Here is an 18,585-nt window from a genome sequence, read left to right on the forward strand (position 1 = left end):
AGCCACCTCCCGCCCCTGTAACGAGCAGGGCATTTCACTCCGTCCTTTGGGCTTTTTCTATAGACAACACACTAGCCATCATCCTAGTAACCACGGGGGGAGAGAACGAGGGGAGAAGCTTCGCATAGCTTTCCAAATAGTTTCCAGGTGAACACCGTTAATCGTTTCCAATGCTTTAGTGGGCTGGATCAAAACGATTGACTGGAGTTGTGTACGGTACCCCCAGAAACCTTGGAGAGACAGGCTTTGTCTAGTATGGGACAAAGTGTTTGTATATCAGGGCCTATGGTTAACATTTCTGGGGCAACTGTAGATTGTACGCCTATGGGCAAGGAGGGTGATTCAGTAGGTTGCTCGGAGTCAGTACTGGAGCTGTGTACGGTACCTCCAGTAATCTTGGAGAGACAGCTCTCGTCTGGTATGGGACAAAGTGTTTGTATTTTAGGGCCTATGGTTAACATTTCTGGGACAACTGTAGATTGTACGCCTATGGGCAAGGAGGGTGATCCAGTAGGTTGCCCGGAGTTATTATTGGATACTACTAACATCGCTATTTTCCAGCAGGGCAGTAACTGTTCTCTTTTGGGATCAGGTGTCTCCGGTCTTTCCAGCTGTTACATTGCTAGTTGGAATATTGCGGGTATCAGGTCCAAATCAGATTGTCTGGGTTGGACTGAATTTTTGGCTCTCTTTGACATTATCTGTTTACAGGAAACCTGGTGTAGGGACTTTATAGGATATGTTGGCTTTGTCTCTTACCAGTTACCTGCTACTGGTTCCCTATCAGGTAGAGCTAAGGGGGGCCTTTTGATTTTGATTTCTGTCCAAACTCCTCTGCTGGTCAAAAAATACGTACAAGTTGGGGTGCACTCCCAGATTTTATGGCTGCACAAAACAGGAGGTAGGAATATTCTCTTAATAATTTTTTATAACAACGTTTTTGATGATACTAGGGATCAGGTGGTTAGAGCACTATCAAGTGCATTGGATGACATCCTCAAGGATTCCAATGTAGTTTTTGATCTGTTCATGGCAGGGGACTTTAACGCCACTACCTGCCCACTCTCAGATGTCAATGTATGTGGGGCGGTGGACTGTCATGGAGATGGAGTCCCCCATTTTCAACATAACTATTATGGAGAAGCCTTAAACAGTCTCCTTAACTCACATAATATGTATATTATGGTTAATGATAAAAATTAACAGGAGGAGATTTGCCCCACTTTCACAGGTCGGGGATCGAATTCTGTTAATGATTTTATCTGTATCTCCTCGAGTCTTGAGGCCTGGACTATGGCACCTAAAGTTATAGACATCCAGCTTAGTGACCACAATTGCCTGATAGTAGAGGCCATGCTATGGGAAAACAAAGGAACCCCCATTCCGGGGTGTATTATTAACAACATTGAGGCCGTGCGACCTAATGGCACTAGACTAAGGTGGAAGGGGATAGGGCTGAAATCATGTCCTATTCAATCATTACTAGTTGCCTGGCAGGAATTACAGGGATTTTAGAAGACAATCAAGGTACCACCGGCTCTATTGAGTATTTTATTGGTATTAATGCGGTCATCGACTCTAAGCTTACTAGTACACTCAAGCACAAGGAGGAACGCCTGCGGGGGTGGTTCAATCCAGCTTGTACCCTGGCCCTAAAGGAACTAAAGTCAGCTTTATCAGTTATGCCTAGAGATAAGGGTTTGGTTGTAGATCTTAGAGCCAGATACAAAGAAACCCTAAAACGGAGGAAATTGGAACTCCAACAGGAGGCATGGGACAGCTTGACCCTGGCTGCTGAATTGAATAACTGTACGCTGTTCTGGAAAACAGTTAATTCCCCATTCCTTAAAGATGATAAGATCCCTGAATTAACTTCCAACGTTATGAAGGAAGAGTGGGTTTCTCATTTTTCTAAAATCTTTGATTCGGACAGTGCATCCAGGGATATAGGGGATAGGTGGCCGCATACGCCACTCAATATCACCGTCCAAGAGGTTTTAGATAGCATAAGGGTCAGCAAAGGAGGAAAAGCACAGGGTCCAGACGGGTTACCAATCGATGTTTATAAATTGGTCCCCGAAGTATGGGGGCCTCTGTTAACTAATATCTTCAACGCAGCAGTCCGTAATGAGGTGCCCCCTACCTGGGAAGAATCCATCCTAATCCCAATATTTAAGAAAGGAAACCGAGGGGACGTTAAGAACTATCGTCCAATCTCCTTGTTGGATTCTTCCATAAAAGTAATGAGTAGAGTGCTTCTAGCAAGGTTGGAAGAATGGGTGGAGGATAATGGCATTCTAGCAGAGAGCCAGTTTGGGTTCAGGAAGTGTCGTGGTATTGAGCAGTGTCTAAATTTAGACCTGCTCATCGGTAAATATACCCTGGCAAAGACCGGCACTATTTATCTCTGCTTTGCGGATTTGAGTAGTGCCTTCGACCTGGTGGACCATGGCATTCTCTGGGCAAAGCTAATTGAAATTTGGGCACCCGAGGGCATTGTATTCTTCCTAGCACGTCTTTATGCCAAACTACGTGCTTGTGTCCGTTACGGTTCTAATGGGGAATGTACTACTAAGTTCAAAATCGGGTGTGGAATTAGACAGGGATGTGTGTTGGCCCCACTGCTTTTTACCCTTTTCATCAATGAGATTGATTCTTTTCTCAAATCTCTGGCAGTGGATGCTCCCCAAATCAATGAGGACAATGTCCCTGTGTTACTTTACGCAGATGACGCGGTCCTAATCTCACACACCCCCATCGGCCTTCAACGGCTGATGGATGGCTTTTCGCAATTCATTAAAAGCAGAAAGTTAGTGCTAAATAAATCTAAAACCTATGTTATGGAATGCGGGCGAAGGAACAGAAAGAAACAGTGTTCATTTTTTATAGAGGGACAGAAGGTCCAGGCTGTTGACAATTTTTCGTACTTGGGGGTCACCTTCTCAAATAATAACATTTGTGCCAATGAACATAAGAATGTCCGGGCTAAGATGGCGAGGAGTGCTCATGGAATATTCACAATGGCTACGAAACTGGGAGACAGGCGGGTCCATGACATGCTTAAAATCTTTCAGTCCCGTTGTGTCTCGATTGCCCTGTACGGAGCGGGCATTTGGGGCCATGCCCCGGCAGGGTCTCTTCAGGTTGAGGAGAATGCATTCTTGAAGAGACTTTTGTGCCTGCCAAGCTCTGTTTCTAATGCTTTAGTGCACAATGAACTGGGTATTCACCATCTTGCCGACTTGATCCTCCTTAGGCCACTGATGCTATGGCGCTCTATTTGGATAAAAGAAGAGACCTCATTGTGCAGAGCCATTATTTCTGATTGCCTCTCTTTGGACCATCACTTAAAGATCCCATGGTTAAAGTATATTGTGGATAATTTTCGTGAGATCTTTAACATTAACATCATTGCGGATCGATGTGGGCCAATGGGCTGTCTAAAATCGAATTTAAGCACTGTTTTTTACAACAGCTTTCCACCAGGAGGCATCAAAATAGCTCTGAACTCTCATCCTGTGTTCTTTATTATGATTTAAATGAATTTGTGGGTTTCCAACCATATTTGTCACAAGTGACCTGGAAGGCACATTGGTTTGTGTTGACTAGACTGAGAACCGGAGTAGTCCACAACCTTGTTGCTTTCCCCTCTCAGCATTCACATCCCGCTGGCCCTTGTCCGTGTGACAATACCACCCCTCAAAGCACTGTGCACTTTCTTTTGCTCTGTCAGTTGTACAAATACATGCGGATTGCTTATTTGAAACCCCTGTTTGCTAAGTTTGGAGTCAGAACAATACGAGACTGCATGAGCCTGCTTTTTAACTTACATCACCCTGACGTTTGTTTTTATACGGCTACCTTTCTCCTTAGATCAATTAACGTAAGGAAAAGTATGCTTTTTTAACCTTTTTAAACCGCTGTATCTCCTGCTTTTGACTGTTGTTTTATACTGTTGTCTTTTTATGTTGTGCTTTTATGGACTTGTCTTTTGCTCCGAATAAAGCCTTATGAAATGAAATGTGGAGCTATATGTTCCCAGTATATGAGGCAATGTAAACTGTAACACTGTAATTGATCTATGTGCACTTTGTTTACTACCGTACACATTACTGCTTGCTGATTGTCTTCTCTGAATTGTTATATTACATTGAAAAATAAAGTTTCTGGAAGCACCTGAAGGCCTGTCTATTCTTCTCCTAGGCCTGTCGTCCTATCGGTCTAGCGCTGGAGGCTCCCTTATAGAAATCTTTTTAACATACCATACCATAACATAACATAATATAACATACCATATTATACCATAAAATACCATAGCATAACATAACATAACATAGCAATTGATAATGTAAGAGCAATTCTAGTCTGAATCAGTGCAAAGGAAGGAACTCTTTTCTATTTCTATTTAATAATCTAGATCTGTGCAGCACCACAAATTCTACCTCATACAGGTGGGGGAATGGAACATTGGAACTGAACCACTTGTTGAATAAGAAATATTTTATGTCTCTCTCTATCCAGCGAATAGGAACGTAGAAAAGGGTCAGATTGTGCTAGTGCAAAAAAGGCTCACCCTTGTTCCTGAAAGAGGCTTTCTCAATACCCTGAAGTGCAAGGGGACTAGTATTAATGCAAATGAATTCTAGAGACACTTGTGAACATAGAATGCCCCTGCATCGGAGGCCACCATGCCTAACCTGTTATGCCTCCCCTAACTTTACTCCCATACCTTTTGTTATGTTAAAGAAATTTGTAGGGCGCAGCTAACACCATTAGGTTTCTTGGCGCTATCTCATGTGATTGCACTTGAGATCCAACCAGGTGCTACTGAACCTCTCATTCTCTCTTTCAACCTACCACTCTCTCAGAGGATGCTCGCATGCACATGCCTGCTCCCATCATGTCAGAGTACAATAATGTCATCCCTGACCACATGGATACATGCTCTTCCACTTAATGCAACAGCACAGAGAGGCCCCTAGATCCACTGCTCTCTCAGTGATGCTCCCACACCCATTTCTGCCCCTCTCATACTGAGCTCCTCGCCTTCCTTACACATGCTGATACCTGCTCCCACCTCAAAACCATCCTGCAGACGAGTTAACCCTAATCTTACGAGAAAGATAGCTCAACTCCCAAAGACATTGCTCTCTTTGACCAGACTGGTGATTAATTCTTAAACACCTCACTCTAATGAGACCTCAGGAGTGACCCTTTTAAATATCACTGTGTCCGATGACCTACTACGACTGTTATCTCGAAACACACCCATGCATACCCTGCTTTCCATTGTAGTTCATATCTCATGCAGGGGTGCTCACATCAACACTATTCTTTAACCCCTCCCCTGCTGATGACGGAACCGCTCCGTCATCAGCTACGGTTGGGCTGTGCTGATGACGGAGCGGTTCCGTCATGGCCCGGCCGCCGCGCCTGCGCGGCGCTGATTTCGCGCCTGCGCGGCAGTTATATTGAGCGGGGCGGGTCATGACGGAACCGCTCCGTCACCAGCACAGCTCAACCGCGGCTGGTGACGGAGCGGTTCTGTCACCAGCATGCGGCCGCCGTGTGGCCGCCCCGCCCCTTTAGCGCTGCGGCGGAAAAGCCGCCGCAGTGAAAGGGTTAAGACAAACCGTACACTGCACACAGGATCTCTCCTAATACCTCTGAAACCCCTCAAGCTCTTCCTGCCTGCTCTCTTCACTGTGACAGTGATAATGAACCACTGTGACATATTCAACCTCTGCTAAGGATGAGACGTAACACACTCAACAAAAGGTCAACGTGCCACAGATATATATGACAGCCACAAGTTGCACCTGCACATAATTCTCACAGAAGGACAAAGCTCACACAAATTGTACCCTAATAAACTGAAGATCAGCTACTGCTAACGCTGATGTCCTCTCAACTTTATTATGCAGTGTAGACATGACATAGACATTTTGGACTCTTGCAAACACAGATCACTTAGACTTTTCAAACCGTACTAAAAACTTTGATAACTTTTCAAACTACAATAAACACCTTACTGACTTCTCGAACTATAATAAACCTCTTACTAGTGTGTATAAAATAAAATGTAAGGAGAAAACATCTAAGAATAACGGGGAAGTTTTCTATGATCTGAAATGGATGTATGACAGAACCACGCAAGCCATTACCACGCAACCTTTACCATACATTGTGTTGTAAATAAGTACAAAACACTACAGTATAGATAGAGCTGTAGTTTAATGGAGTACAAGTAGCAGTAACCCTAACGCTAGCTGGCCAGGCACAAACTGACTCTCACAAAGTTCTAGTTGAGTCAGAGCCATCTAGAATGTAGAACACAGGAAAGAGCATAGAGAATAAAACCATAGAGTTTAAGAAGTAAATGATATACAACACATTGCCTGTACCACACAAGTCATTACCAAGCATATGCCTTTACCACGCATACCTTTACAACCAAAATGTATGTATATAGCAGATAAGTGAAACCCCTTTTTTCAAAAAAGTCCCAGAACCTCTTACGTGATGTCTGATATCAGAAGAGTCTCTCAGCTGTGGGACTCAGCAGGAGCCACCTTGGAGGTGTGCCTCTTTGGTAATGTCATGGCTCACTGGAGTCTTTTAATGGTGTCAGGTGTTACAGAAATCCCTCAGTGGTGCCTGATGTTACAAGAGCATCTCAGTGGTGCCTAATATCACAGATGTTGCCCTAGCGATATCAAATGCCAAAGATTGCCTCAGCGGTGTCAAATGCCATGTAAGCTCCCTTAATTATGTTTCCTGTCACAGGAACATCCTCAGTTAGATGTCACAGGTGCCCTTTGTCATGTCTTATGTCACATGACCGTCTCAGTAGTGTCAGATTTCACAGGCACCCCCTCAGTTGTGTCGCAGGTCACTGGAGCCCTTCAGTGGTGTCAAATATTGCCAGCGCTACCTCAGGAATGTCAAATGCCAAAAGAGTCCCTTGGTGGTTTCAGACGTCCCAGGAACTCACTCAGCGGTGGCCAGCGTCACGGGAAGATAGTCAGATGTCTCAGGAAACAGGAGCGGAAGACGTCACAAAAATCAAAGGTAAGTGCAGGAGAGCCAGGTCCGTGCCGCATTTTCATGATCACCACAATTTAGTAAACAATTTCAATGTATATTCGATGGTCCTAATTCACAACGTCATTTTGCTCATTAAAAGTAATTTGACGAACAACACTGGAGGGATCTGAACCTGCAAGTCATTCCCATAAGGTGACCTCTCAGTCGTAGATCCATTTATTCCAGCGTAATATGACCCCATAGTCATGTAATGTTTTGCAAAAGTGAATCTTATGCAGATCATGACTTGGTTTGTCTTATAAGTTTGTGAAGACCCACAAACATCAAGTTGTGATGTTTACAGGTATGCACCAGTCAACGGCTGTAGTAGAGCCCCTCCAAGGGTGGGAAGAGAAAGGAACACCCCCAAACTAAGAAGTGTAAAGGAAGGGGTTTCTTCATAGAGAAAAATGCTTTCCCGGAAATAGTAGGAAAAAAAGCTGTTGCTCAGAGTACTGGCTTTCCACAATGTGATGTTGGACTGGGTGTACAATTCTACATTGGTAAAAAAGGCTTATGCACAAAACGTCACTGTGACAGCTTTCCAGACATTCCACTGGGAACTTTTTATGGTTTGGCAAAATTCGTAAACGTACACCTTTTTGTTCATGGGGGTTCGTGGACAGGTAGAGTATTATAAGTTTTATTTGTAAATCAGTCTCATTGTACGTAAACTCACTGACAATGAAGTCAGGGAGGAGAGGTTACCCAAAGAAACTCTTCTTAGAAAAATTGAATGTGCCAATGTGATTGAAATCTAAATTTACCTCCCATGAGGAATAGAAGTCCAGCCACATACTGCATGAGTCCCCGGTCCCAGCAGCACCCCAGCACCCCGATGATCCATCCAAAGAGGATGATGGCCACGGCCATGCCCATGAAGCCAGCGGTCATCCTTCGCAGATCTGTGATGGAGATACAAGGGAGAGAAACAAGGCAGAGGGTTACTAGAAGCAGCCGAGAGAGTGGTACCTTAGACCTCCCATCTGCTCCTGGGGAGCTGCTGAGGATGGCCAGGGAGGCAGCACACCCACAACAACAACATGAGTCTTGAAACATGGAGTCAAGAAGTCATAGATATTTGCATCAAACACCCCTACATTCCAGCTAGCAGCCTGGGCATACCAGCCTGAAAGTACTTCAACACCTAGACTTACAAAGATTCACCCACTGCAACACAACCCTACAAAGATATCTGCAATGTTGAATTGCTGAATTGAAAAAATTATGCAGCGCCATATTCACTACAGACCACACACTAAGTATCTCATCGGCTATGCTTACACTACAAATTATGTGTTTGTGCAACAACTGAACATAGGTCAATCACTGAACATGTGTAATTTCATGGAAATGAAAAGTGTTACACATAGAAATATTACACAATTTTCCCTTTACCTATTGTTTGCTCCTGTTTTATATGGTACCAGGGTATTAAGCAAAGCTAGGTTGCACTAATTTGCGGTACTTTAGATTTGCCTGGATCCCTAGCAGTGTTTGTTCTGTTCCCACCCCATTAGACCCACTTGGCACAGATTGTCAGAGGTTTTGTGCTATTCCTGGCGATACTCCACGCCATGATAAATTGAGCAGCCCAAGATCAAAGGGTGTATGAGAAAGGAGTAAGAGCAACCACAATGCCTTTTCAGGGGTAGTAAGCACTATATATAAATACATGCCAACATCTCACATCTTAGACTGTGTGGCAACGTAGTGAAAACAAGTATTTCCGGGTTCATAGTAGTCGATTCACCGCCCCCAGCTGCACCGCTTATAAGGGGAGGACACACCCCAGCACAGACCTCACTCAGTTGTGTGAAATGAAGAAGGAAATAGCGATTGCAGGTCGGAAAATACACTGAAAGCAGATACATGAACTAATGTGCTGTACGAAGAACTGCCACAAAAACAAACAAGTGCTTGTTAAGTCTGTCTGTACTGCTGCCTCTCCTGTAATAAGCAACCGAAGAGAGAGGCGCGCGCACGCTTGGCAAACAAGTGCTCGTGAAGTCCGTCTATCCTGCTGTCTCTCCTCTAATAAGCAAACAAGGAGAGAGGCGCGCACGCGCACTGGGGAGAGCAGTCTGCTCTTTTTTGAAGCACATACTCGTGCTTGTGGCGGGCCCCTGCATGCTCCCGCAAGGTGTATGCCGCCACAAGCACGAATATGTGCTTCGAAAAAGAGCAGAATGACGGCTAATGGTCCTCCTGGGCAGCGCATGCGCGCTGCGTAGGCGAGACCTGAAAAAAATTAGCCTCACTGCCAACGACACCGAACAAGCTCAGATCAAAGAGTGGATCTCAGATATAAACCTTGAAAGATTCACATCGCAGCTGAGCACAACATACATTCACTTGACTCTGACCTCTCAGCAAATGTTGGCTTCACCAATAAACCACAGCCAGCCCTTTTGTGGGGATAGTTAAGCTATGTGTCCCTGTGGCTAGCTTTGAAAACACCATTGGAGCATTGGTTCCCACGCCTGTGACATGGCTTGCTTTGTTCACCATTGCCTTGATAGCATCCCTCATGCAACAGGATGCCTCAATAAATGGCTGAATCAAAGAAACTCTTTGTATGCCAACATAAGGGGTCCACACTGGCCGCCCCTCATGTGCTGCATCACCTACAAGATTTTCTGCATTCCATATAAAGCATTTACAAACACCACTCTATCCAGCTATAAAAAGTGAACACCCCACTGAGCCATTACATACCAGAAGCCGACATCACTCGACTAGAAGTAAACTTGAAAGAAACAGAGAAGCTGAGAAGAAAGCCTTTCCCAGATGTTACGTCATCCCTTGCACACCAGGCTCATTTCTTTGCTATTATAAATCATAGTAGAACTGAAGGTGCATATCTTGAAAGTGCATTTATCCCTACCCATCAGAGGAGACCTTCGCCGCTCACCCAGTACAATATTACCACCCCTCCCACCTATGCCGGCCATCACACAACTGACCTCGAGCAAGGACACACTTCCTAGATGACCCTATATACATATACATACATACAATAACTGGTTCAGCCAACTATTGTAACCAGTGCTTAATTTGTAAAAGAGACAGTCCCAGTACGCAAAGCTCTGCGCAGAATCCCGCGGCAATGCACTTAAACATCGGTGCACTGAATACCAAGGCTGCAGTGCTTAATTTGTAAAAAAATAAGTGCTGGTCCATTTCAGGAGGTTACTGCAGCTTGCTTCACACATTGCCTGTGTCATCGCTGCCAATAAATGTACCAACACGACTACTAACTATTGCACTTCTTCAAGTGTGGCAATTCAGATAATTCTAGCCCCCAAAGTTATAAGAACTGTTGTTGTATTTGTCTCTATATTATATAAACAGCGCCACCATGTGGCAGACCATCATAAGCGTCAGAGTTGACAATAAAGTGCCTGAGTCAAGCACCGGATATCACCAGCTCAAATTCAGCACTGTGTTATGAAGGATGCTCGTGGATAGGGTGACAACATTTTGAGATCCACAAAACGGGAAAGAGCAGAAATAAAAGTAGGACTAAAGCCTTTACTCCTACTTTTATATATGATCTGTCCCTGTTTTTGTGTAGCCTTGTAAATGTGTGTGTGTGTGTGTATAATCATATATATATATATATATATATATATATATATATAAAATATGCACATTGATATGTGTGTGTGTAAATGAGTGTGTGTATGTATGTATATATATATATATATATACATAAAAGTTGCAATTCGTCATTTTTTAATGATTGTTTATTAAATGATTGTTAATGTGCAGGGACACCCATTGCACGCCCCTTTCACGCTACGTGTAGCCTGAAAGGGGGCCTTATTGACGTTAAGTGGCTTAACGCTGCCTTGCACCTAAGGCAAAGGGTTTATCGCCACAAGAAGTCATAAAAAGTAACGTTCCTATGGCGATAGGGGCTTGTAAATATGCCTCTGTGTTTTTTCTCTCTCTTGCACTTGACAAATAATCTGACGCAGGGAAATAAGTGCCGGGCCCCCACAATAAATTCCGGTGTGGAGGGGCAACCGACAACCACCGGCTCAAATTAAGCTGTGATTGTAATACCGCACTTCTAACTGATGGCAAAAAGCAAGGAACCTGCAGACGGTTGACTGCAGGTAGTCCAAATCCGTAGCACAGATTTTTTCGAGTGAAAATTGCACATTTTTAAACAGGAGCAAATCGTGAATTTACCTGCAATTTTTTGAAATGACATGCATTTTTCCTCTCCGCACCATGACGTTTCTCTCTCTGCCCATCATTTCAGGCACTGAGAAAGTTCACTGAAGCATCATAAAGGGACAGGGAATGCCTGGAATTTAATTAACTGTAGGTACATGCCCAAAATAATTTAGAAAATAGATCTTCTGACGCCTGTGTCGTTTTTCCTGCTTTTTCCACCACTGCGCGAGTGTCAAGGAAGTATTCTGGGTCTTTAGCTCGTTAGGATGCAGGGTGCAGAACTGTTCCAAAAAAGCAAGGATCATTCCTGAAAATCTGGCAGCACTGATGAGGACATGTTTTCTAGCCCCCAACCCCCCTCACCTGCAACAGCCAGAAGACACAAAGGAACAGGACAGAGAGGCAGTCGACAGCAGCTGACGTCTGTCCTGTAACATAGGAGCGAAAACACACAAAGGTATTTTTTGCAATCTTTGCCACGGTCTGTGGAAAATGTTGCCAGATATTTTCACTGTGTGATATCCGCAGTATCCTGACTTTTTTTTCTTTTTTACAATATCTGTTGCTTATATCCATGTTTAAAGCTAACAAAAGGGTTCTGTGAAAGATCTCCTTTGCATAATAATTAGGGAGTAATCCATCTGCTCTATTTAAAGTGTAAACATGCCAATATATCCTAAATAGGATGCATGTCCTACCACACCCGCCAAACTTTAATAACCCCATATCTGTTCTTATTTGTAACAATCCTAGGAAAGCTCAGGAAACGCAAACTTATAGTAACAAATTCTGCATAAACGTTTCAGCGTAGATTTATGGTGGAGGCTATGCAAGCAACATCATTTGCACTCTGCAAGTTGTGCCTTGCTCGACTTTGTAGCGTTAGCGAGAACATTACCTCACAATGTTAGTAAACTGTGCACACACAAAAGCAAAACACAAACCGGAAACTGGAGAAAATGTAAAAAGGGTTAAAATTAGGAATTTGACAAAACTTCACTGACAAAATAAAAAGAATTTGCACGCCCTAAGTATGAGTTAGGGGCAACAGTTTTTCAGTCTTGGGCTTACCAAACATACAGTATGCTGTCGACTTTAGCAGCAGCATGGCATAGTACTGTAGCTCCAGTACCAAACATGCTAAGTAGGCAGCAGATAAGCTACATATAGGTACTGAGACTCCCATAAGAGAACGGGCAGAGTACACTGCTGCAGCTAGACTCCTACTGTGATACCAGTACCACACACAGAAAGTACATGGCTGCTGGGGGGTCGCTTACTCTGGCAGCAGAAACTAAAGCGACAAGCATGCACTCACCTGAAGCAGGCCATCTTCTGTGCTAACTGCATCGAGCCGAAACAGCATGCTGTCAGATGTGACTGGGCCACCTGACACCAATACTAAAGAAACAAAGCTTGCAATCAGCTGAGGCTGGTCGTCGAATGGTGAATCCCGTAACAAACTACTGACACAAGAATCACTGCAGGGAGTAGAGTCCCAGAAGGCAGGGTTTATTCTGCACTCACAACCTGTATCACTCCTATCAGTACCCGCTGACTGCCACTGCACTCGTCTAGTGCCAACTGGTGCTGCAGCCTCACACATTGAACAGAACTAAAAGACCCACATAAAACACAACACAAATCCTTGAATCTCCAGGTGCCCTGTTTTAGCTTCATCTTCTCTCCTCTGCAATCCCTAGTTCGCTTGTTACTTTGATCTCTTTGCTGTTTATAAATACTCAATCTCCTGTCCTACCTCTGAGTGTCTCCCTTCTTTTTCTCTACAGCTTTTGCAACTCAACTTTAAATAGAGTGGATTATGTGTAAGGCAGACGATGGTCACCGGTTTCTAGGTGTCAGCAGTCCAGCTCTAAGTTTGTGCCTGGGGGCTTTGACGGCAGTTGAGTTGCATGTCGTCAGCTTGTTAGTGTATGTTTACGACTGGGTCCTAGAATGAAAACTCCTTTTAAATCCACTTATAGGTTGAAGAAGATGGTGGAAAAACTCGGTTCTTAATTTGAGCCAGTGGCTTCCGGTGCTTGGCACCGGCACTTAATTGTCAGCACCAGCTCTAATGACATTCCACCATAGGGTGGCGCTGTCTGTTTAATTTTGAGAGTAGCAAAAAACTGTTTAAAAAAACATCATAATATATTGAAAAATGAATAATACCTTCATCTCCTGCCATTGTTATAGCTTTGGGTGGACTGGAGAAAGTCTGATCTGTCACACTTTCAGGAGTGCAATGGTCAGTAGTTGTGTTGGTACTGTCACTGGCAGCACTGACAGGGGCAATGGGTGGTGCAGGCTGCAGCGGCCTCTCGAAAAGGGCCCTTCCACTTATATTTTTGACAAATTAAGCACTGGAAAGACTGTGCCTGGAATGAATCTAATTGTGGCCTGAGAATAGAGTGGGTGCTAAAACTGAGTTTGTGTGCTCTGATTCTGCTATGGAGCAACCTCAGGTCATCGTGGTGACCAATTCTTCCATAAGCAAACGGGTTAGAACCTAATATCCTCTGCTCATTAATCCTCGTAAATATGTGTAATTAATTTTAGAGTGTCGGTGTGGCCCCCGCTATGTGCATTGTGTCTGTTTGGGCATCACACAAACTACACTACCAGTATAGCACATCTGCACATTAGGGGCCTCATTTATGAGGCGATACCGGCACTATTGCGCCACCGGCACGTCACTTTTTTACGTCACTTTTAGACCTGGCATCACTGGCATGAGTCTCCCTTCCATTTTGACGGATTGCCTCCACTGTTTTGATATGTTGTGGCTGTTTATATGCTTTGGACACTGTGCCACTGCTATTCAGTGCCACGGTGCAAGTGCTCCCTATGTTAATTTGATGTATTAATTGGTGATTTCGTGATTGGGTTATTTGATTTACCTGTCAGCCCCTAGTACAGTGCACCAAGTGTGCCCAGGGCTTGTAAATCAAATGCTGCTGGTGGGCTTGCAGCACTGGTTGTGCCAACCACAGAAGCAGCTTGTAAAGTGTGTCTCAGACCTGCCATTGCAAGGCCTGTGTACAGTCTAACACTGCCATGTCGACTTGGCCAAGTGCACCCACTTGCCAGTCCCTAAACCTTCCCTTTGATTCATATTAGACACCCCTATGGTAGGCCTAAGGGCAGGGTGCGTTGTAAGTATAAGGTAGGACATGCCCTGGTGTGTGTAGCATGTCCTAATAGTGAATTACAGCCATTTTCGTTTTTCACCATTGAAGGCTACCTGTTCTCCATAGGCTAGAATGGGCAGTTAGATTATTACATTCTTATAATCCTAACTGACTCAGGGAACATGGTAGAAATTCGGATTTAGTATACCTGAACTCAGAATGATAAAATACATCTTTTAGTAAAGTTGTTTTTAACACCTTAGCTGCGATGGAACGTCCAGCTCCAGTGCTGAACGTTCCATTGCGCAGGTGCAGCTGGAACGTCCAACGGCCGACGGCAGCACTCTCGAGGTAGTGGTGCCGTCGGCCGTTGGTATAGGCGCAGCACTTAAGAGGTTGATATTCTATGTTTGAAAATACCACTTTTAGAAAGTAGGTATTTTCTTGCCTAACTGTCCAGGCCTGCCTCTGCTAGGTTGTGTATTCCTTGTCTGGGTTTGTGAGTGACAGGGCTGGAGGATTCCAATTTTGGAGGACACGCCCTACACTCAAGGAGTGGATTCCTTTTGTTTATTTACATTTGTCTAGGGTGAACTAATCCATTTCGATCTATTTCTCTCTTTCCCCCTTTTGTTTTTGATAGATTCCAAGAGACATGCTGGGGCAGCCCAGTGGTGAATAGAGAGATCTGCATCTAGATGGGAGGGAGTAGTTGCAACTGGGACCTGAATAGGGCTGGGCCTTCCCTCTATAATGCTGGCTCCACCCCCTGTGGCTTGTCTGATGTCTGCCCTGCACAGTGAAAGGGAGGAGAGAGTCATGTAAACAAAGTGCTCAGGAACTGGTTTGGATTAGGCAGAGGCCTCTCTGCCTTCAGAGAACAAAGGATTTTGGGGTATAAATATTGGGACCCTGATCGCAAGAAATTAGATCACTTCTGGAACAAGAAACCTTTTGCCAAGGAGAAGAACCAAGGAAGCTGCAGGAGTTTTACTGCCCCTCTGCCAGTGTGCTGTTTGCTGGGTTGGCTTGCAGTGGTTGCTTCATTGCCAAGGAAAGGAGAAGGAACTTTTTAAGGACTTTCATCATCTTCAGAATATTCTCCAAGTGCTTGAACTGTGCTCGCCTCCTGCTGAAGTCTCAGGGAGAAAATACTTCATCTCCAGCTCCCCTCTGAATCTCCTTGCTGGGAATTCTCAACTCCTGACATTTGCATGTCGCTGGGAGCTGGGAGTGCGACGCATCGAGAGGAAGCGTGTCGCCGCCTCAGCTGAAATCATCACATCGCCGGAGAAGCGAGCCTTCACCGCATCTCCCTGGAAGCGTGTGTTCATCGAAGCTGCCTGCTGTCCCATTACCGGAGAAGCGCGTCGCAGGGCCTGTCGCAGTTTAGAAGTACCGAGTTGTCGCAAGGCTGCCAGGGCATCTATGCATCGTCATCGCATCGCCGCATCAAGGGCACCATCTTCTCGCATCGCAACCGGATCATTGCATCGCATCAAGGCACAATCTTGCGCACCGCAATGGGCCCGCAGGCCGAGAATCTACGTATCACCTACACACCGGTAAGGATTACGACGCATCCTCTACTCTGCGCAAGCATTGAGGCATGATGCATCATTTCCCCCGGATCACGGAACCGGCGCATCTCCCCTTTTGCAAGCATTTTGTTTACTTTGCGTTACGCATCCAGGTACTTTGTTGAAAACGTTGACGCATTCATCATCAACTTGAACTAAGCAACTTTTATCATCTTTAAAGCAATCTTAAGTGTAGTATTGTGGATTTTTGTCATTTGTGGTCTATATAAAGAATACTGTCTTTTCATGGGCCATATAAATATGTGCCCCTTTCATGCAAAAAACAGCATGAAAGGGCCATTCCATGGGTGTTGCTGGGGGCGTTCCCAGCAACATCTATGGCTTTTTGACACTGCCCCAGATTTCCGAGAAATTGTAGGTCTGAGGCAGCGCCAAAAATGTACGCCTCCCCAGGAAGGCACAACCAGGAGAAATATCTTTATTTCTCCTCGTTTTCCTGTTTCTATGTGTGCAAACACATAGAAAAAGGTTCTGCTTCCTTCACAAAAATATTCATCTCCGCAGGGCCGGCACCCTTGTACCATTGTGCAAAGGTGCCTGCATTGGCATAGGGCAACCCATTGTGCGCCGGCGGAGGGGAAAATGACAGGAATGCGCCTTATCTGATAGATACGCCCATTCCTGCCCTTTTCTTTTGCCGTAAGGCAGCGCTGAAGCAAAGCCCTAGGTGTCTGGTCCCGCAATGGAGAGGAGTAGGAATTCTGTGACTGGTAGAGTAGGTCTATCTCTGCCAGTCTCTTCGATGGCAGCCCCCCTCCCTTCCTCGCTCTTCAAATGTGTAAAGCTACCTGGTATCTGGATAAAAGTGAGTATAATTTTCCACTGGGGAAAGTTTAATAGTTCCTAATCCTCCCCTTCTGATTCCTCAGCAAGAACAAAGACATATGATATGTTATGTAAGGCTTGCTTCTAAAGCAAATTCTACCATCTGTATAGTTCTGTAGTGCTTCCGGAGTCTGGGCGCCTTTTGCAAATGTGGTATTCTCATTGACAACAAGTGGCGTGCAGGTGGTGTGTTTGGTGTTGTTTTGGGGTGTTTAGATTGCGGTGACCTGTTGTAAGAAAGGGCGCCCACAATGAGAACATACTTTGACTAAGGCAGGTGACTGGTGGCTTGGAATGAGGCTCTTTCAGGGCGGTGCAGGGCACAGAGACTGAGCCCTGGGTGATGTGGGTGTTGTCTGCGGGATGTGTTGGTTGTAGTAGGCTGTCATGCTCTCCTAGAAGTGTAGCTCCTCTCAGGGAGGTTGGTGACAGATTTGTCAGTGCCTTTTGATGAGTGTTTTTATTTGGCTGCTCTCAAAGGTGGGGCAGCTGCCAGACCATGGAGGTGAAAAGGATTGTGGGATTGGTGGCGTTAGCGCTTTGGATCCATTCTGGGAGTTTTATGACACTCTGCTCGAAAAAGACAGCATATATATTGCTTCATGTGACAGAGAAGAGCGAAGGTGATGGTGTGGGAGGTGTGGGGGTGGCGTGTTGGACGAGGTGGAACACTTTTCTTGATTGGTTATTGGCATTTCAGATTTCTTGTAGGTGGTAGCTTGCCTTGACTGTAATGATGTTTTTCTTTGTATTGTTTCGACAGTGCGTGAAGGATGTCGAGGAGGAGGGGGGCTGTGTTTTTCTGCCGCCGCCTTTTTGCTGAGTTTCTATGTCAGGCATCGCGCACTAAGGTACTGTTTGTACCAGAGGGTAGAGAGTTTATGTTTGCTGTTGTTGAAGACATTCTCATTCTTTATATACTCACCCCCTTAGAAATTGGACCAATGCATCAAGTTAAGGACAGCCCCCCCCCCCCCCCCTTTCTTAGGAAAGAAAGCTGGCTCTCCAGTTGAAACAGGAGGTGTAGGTGGTGGAACTGTCACCCTAATAACCAGTGCAATATTCAGGGTTCAGCTCAATATATTTAGCAAAACAAATGGCATATTTCATTAGAAGACTAGATAAGGACACAAGGAAATAATCCTATGCAGGATGCTCAGCAGTGGGCACCAGGCAACAATCCTAAGGACGACACAAGGGGCCCAATTCACAGAATGAACTTAAGACAGACTTCAGACAGATTTAAGACAGACTTAAGACAAAATCCCAACACCAAGTGTGGCGTGCTCAGCAGTGGGCACCAGGCAACAATCCTTAGCAGGACACAACGCGTGGCCTGCTCAGAAGTGGGCACCTGGCAACAATCCTAAGCAAGACACAATGCACGGGCTGCTGAGCAGCGGGCTCCAGACAATAATCCTAAGCACAACACAATGCATGGGCTGCTCAGCAGCAGGCACCAGGCAACAATCCTAACCATGACACAAGTTGTGGCCTGCTCAGCGGCAGACACCAGGCAACAATCCTAAGCAAAACCAAATCGTGGCCTGCTCAGCAGCGGGCACCAGGCAACGATCCTAAGCACAACACAGCGCATGGCCTACTCAGCAGGGGACATCAGTCAACAATCCTAAGCAGGATAAAACGCGTAGCCTGCTCAGCAGTGGTCATCAGGCAACAATTCTAAGCAGGACACAAGGCGTGGCCTGCTCAGCAGTGGACACCAGGCAACAATCCTATTCAGGACAAAT

General features: G+C 45.2%; 1 protein-coding gene across 1 annotated transcript in view; it reads right to left on the reverse strand.

Annotated features, from left to right (window-relative positions):
* TMEM178B (transmembrane protein 178B) overlaps nucleotides 1–18,585 on the reverse strand; it is a 626,040-nt gene that overhangs the window by 77,363 nt on the left and 530,092 nt on the right. The window contains exon 3 of the mRNA XM_086953038.1: nucleotides 7,854–7,991. Within this exon, the coding sequence (XP_086809164.1) occupies nucleotides 7,854–7,991 (138 nt within the window). The remainder of the gene's footprint in view (nucleotides 1–7,853; nucleotides 7,992–18,585) is intronic.

Source organism: Lissotriton vulgaris, chromosome 1_2, assembly GCF_964263255.1.
Source record: "Lissotriton vulgaris chromosome 1_2, aLisVul1.2, whole genome shotgun sequence".
NCBI classification, from domain to species: domain Eukaryota; kingdom Metazoa; phylum Chordata; class Amphibia; order Caudata; family Salamandridae; genus Lissotriton; species Lissotriton vulgaris.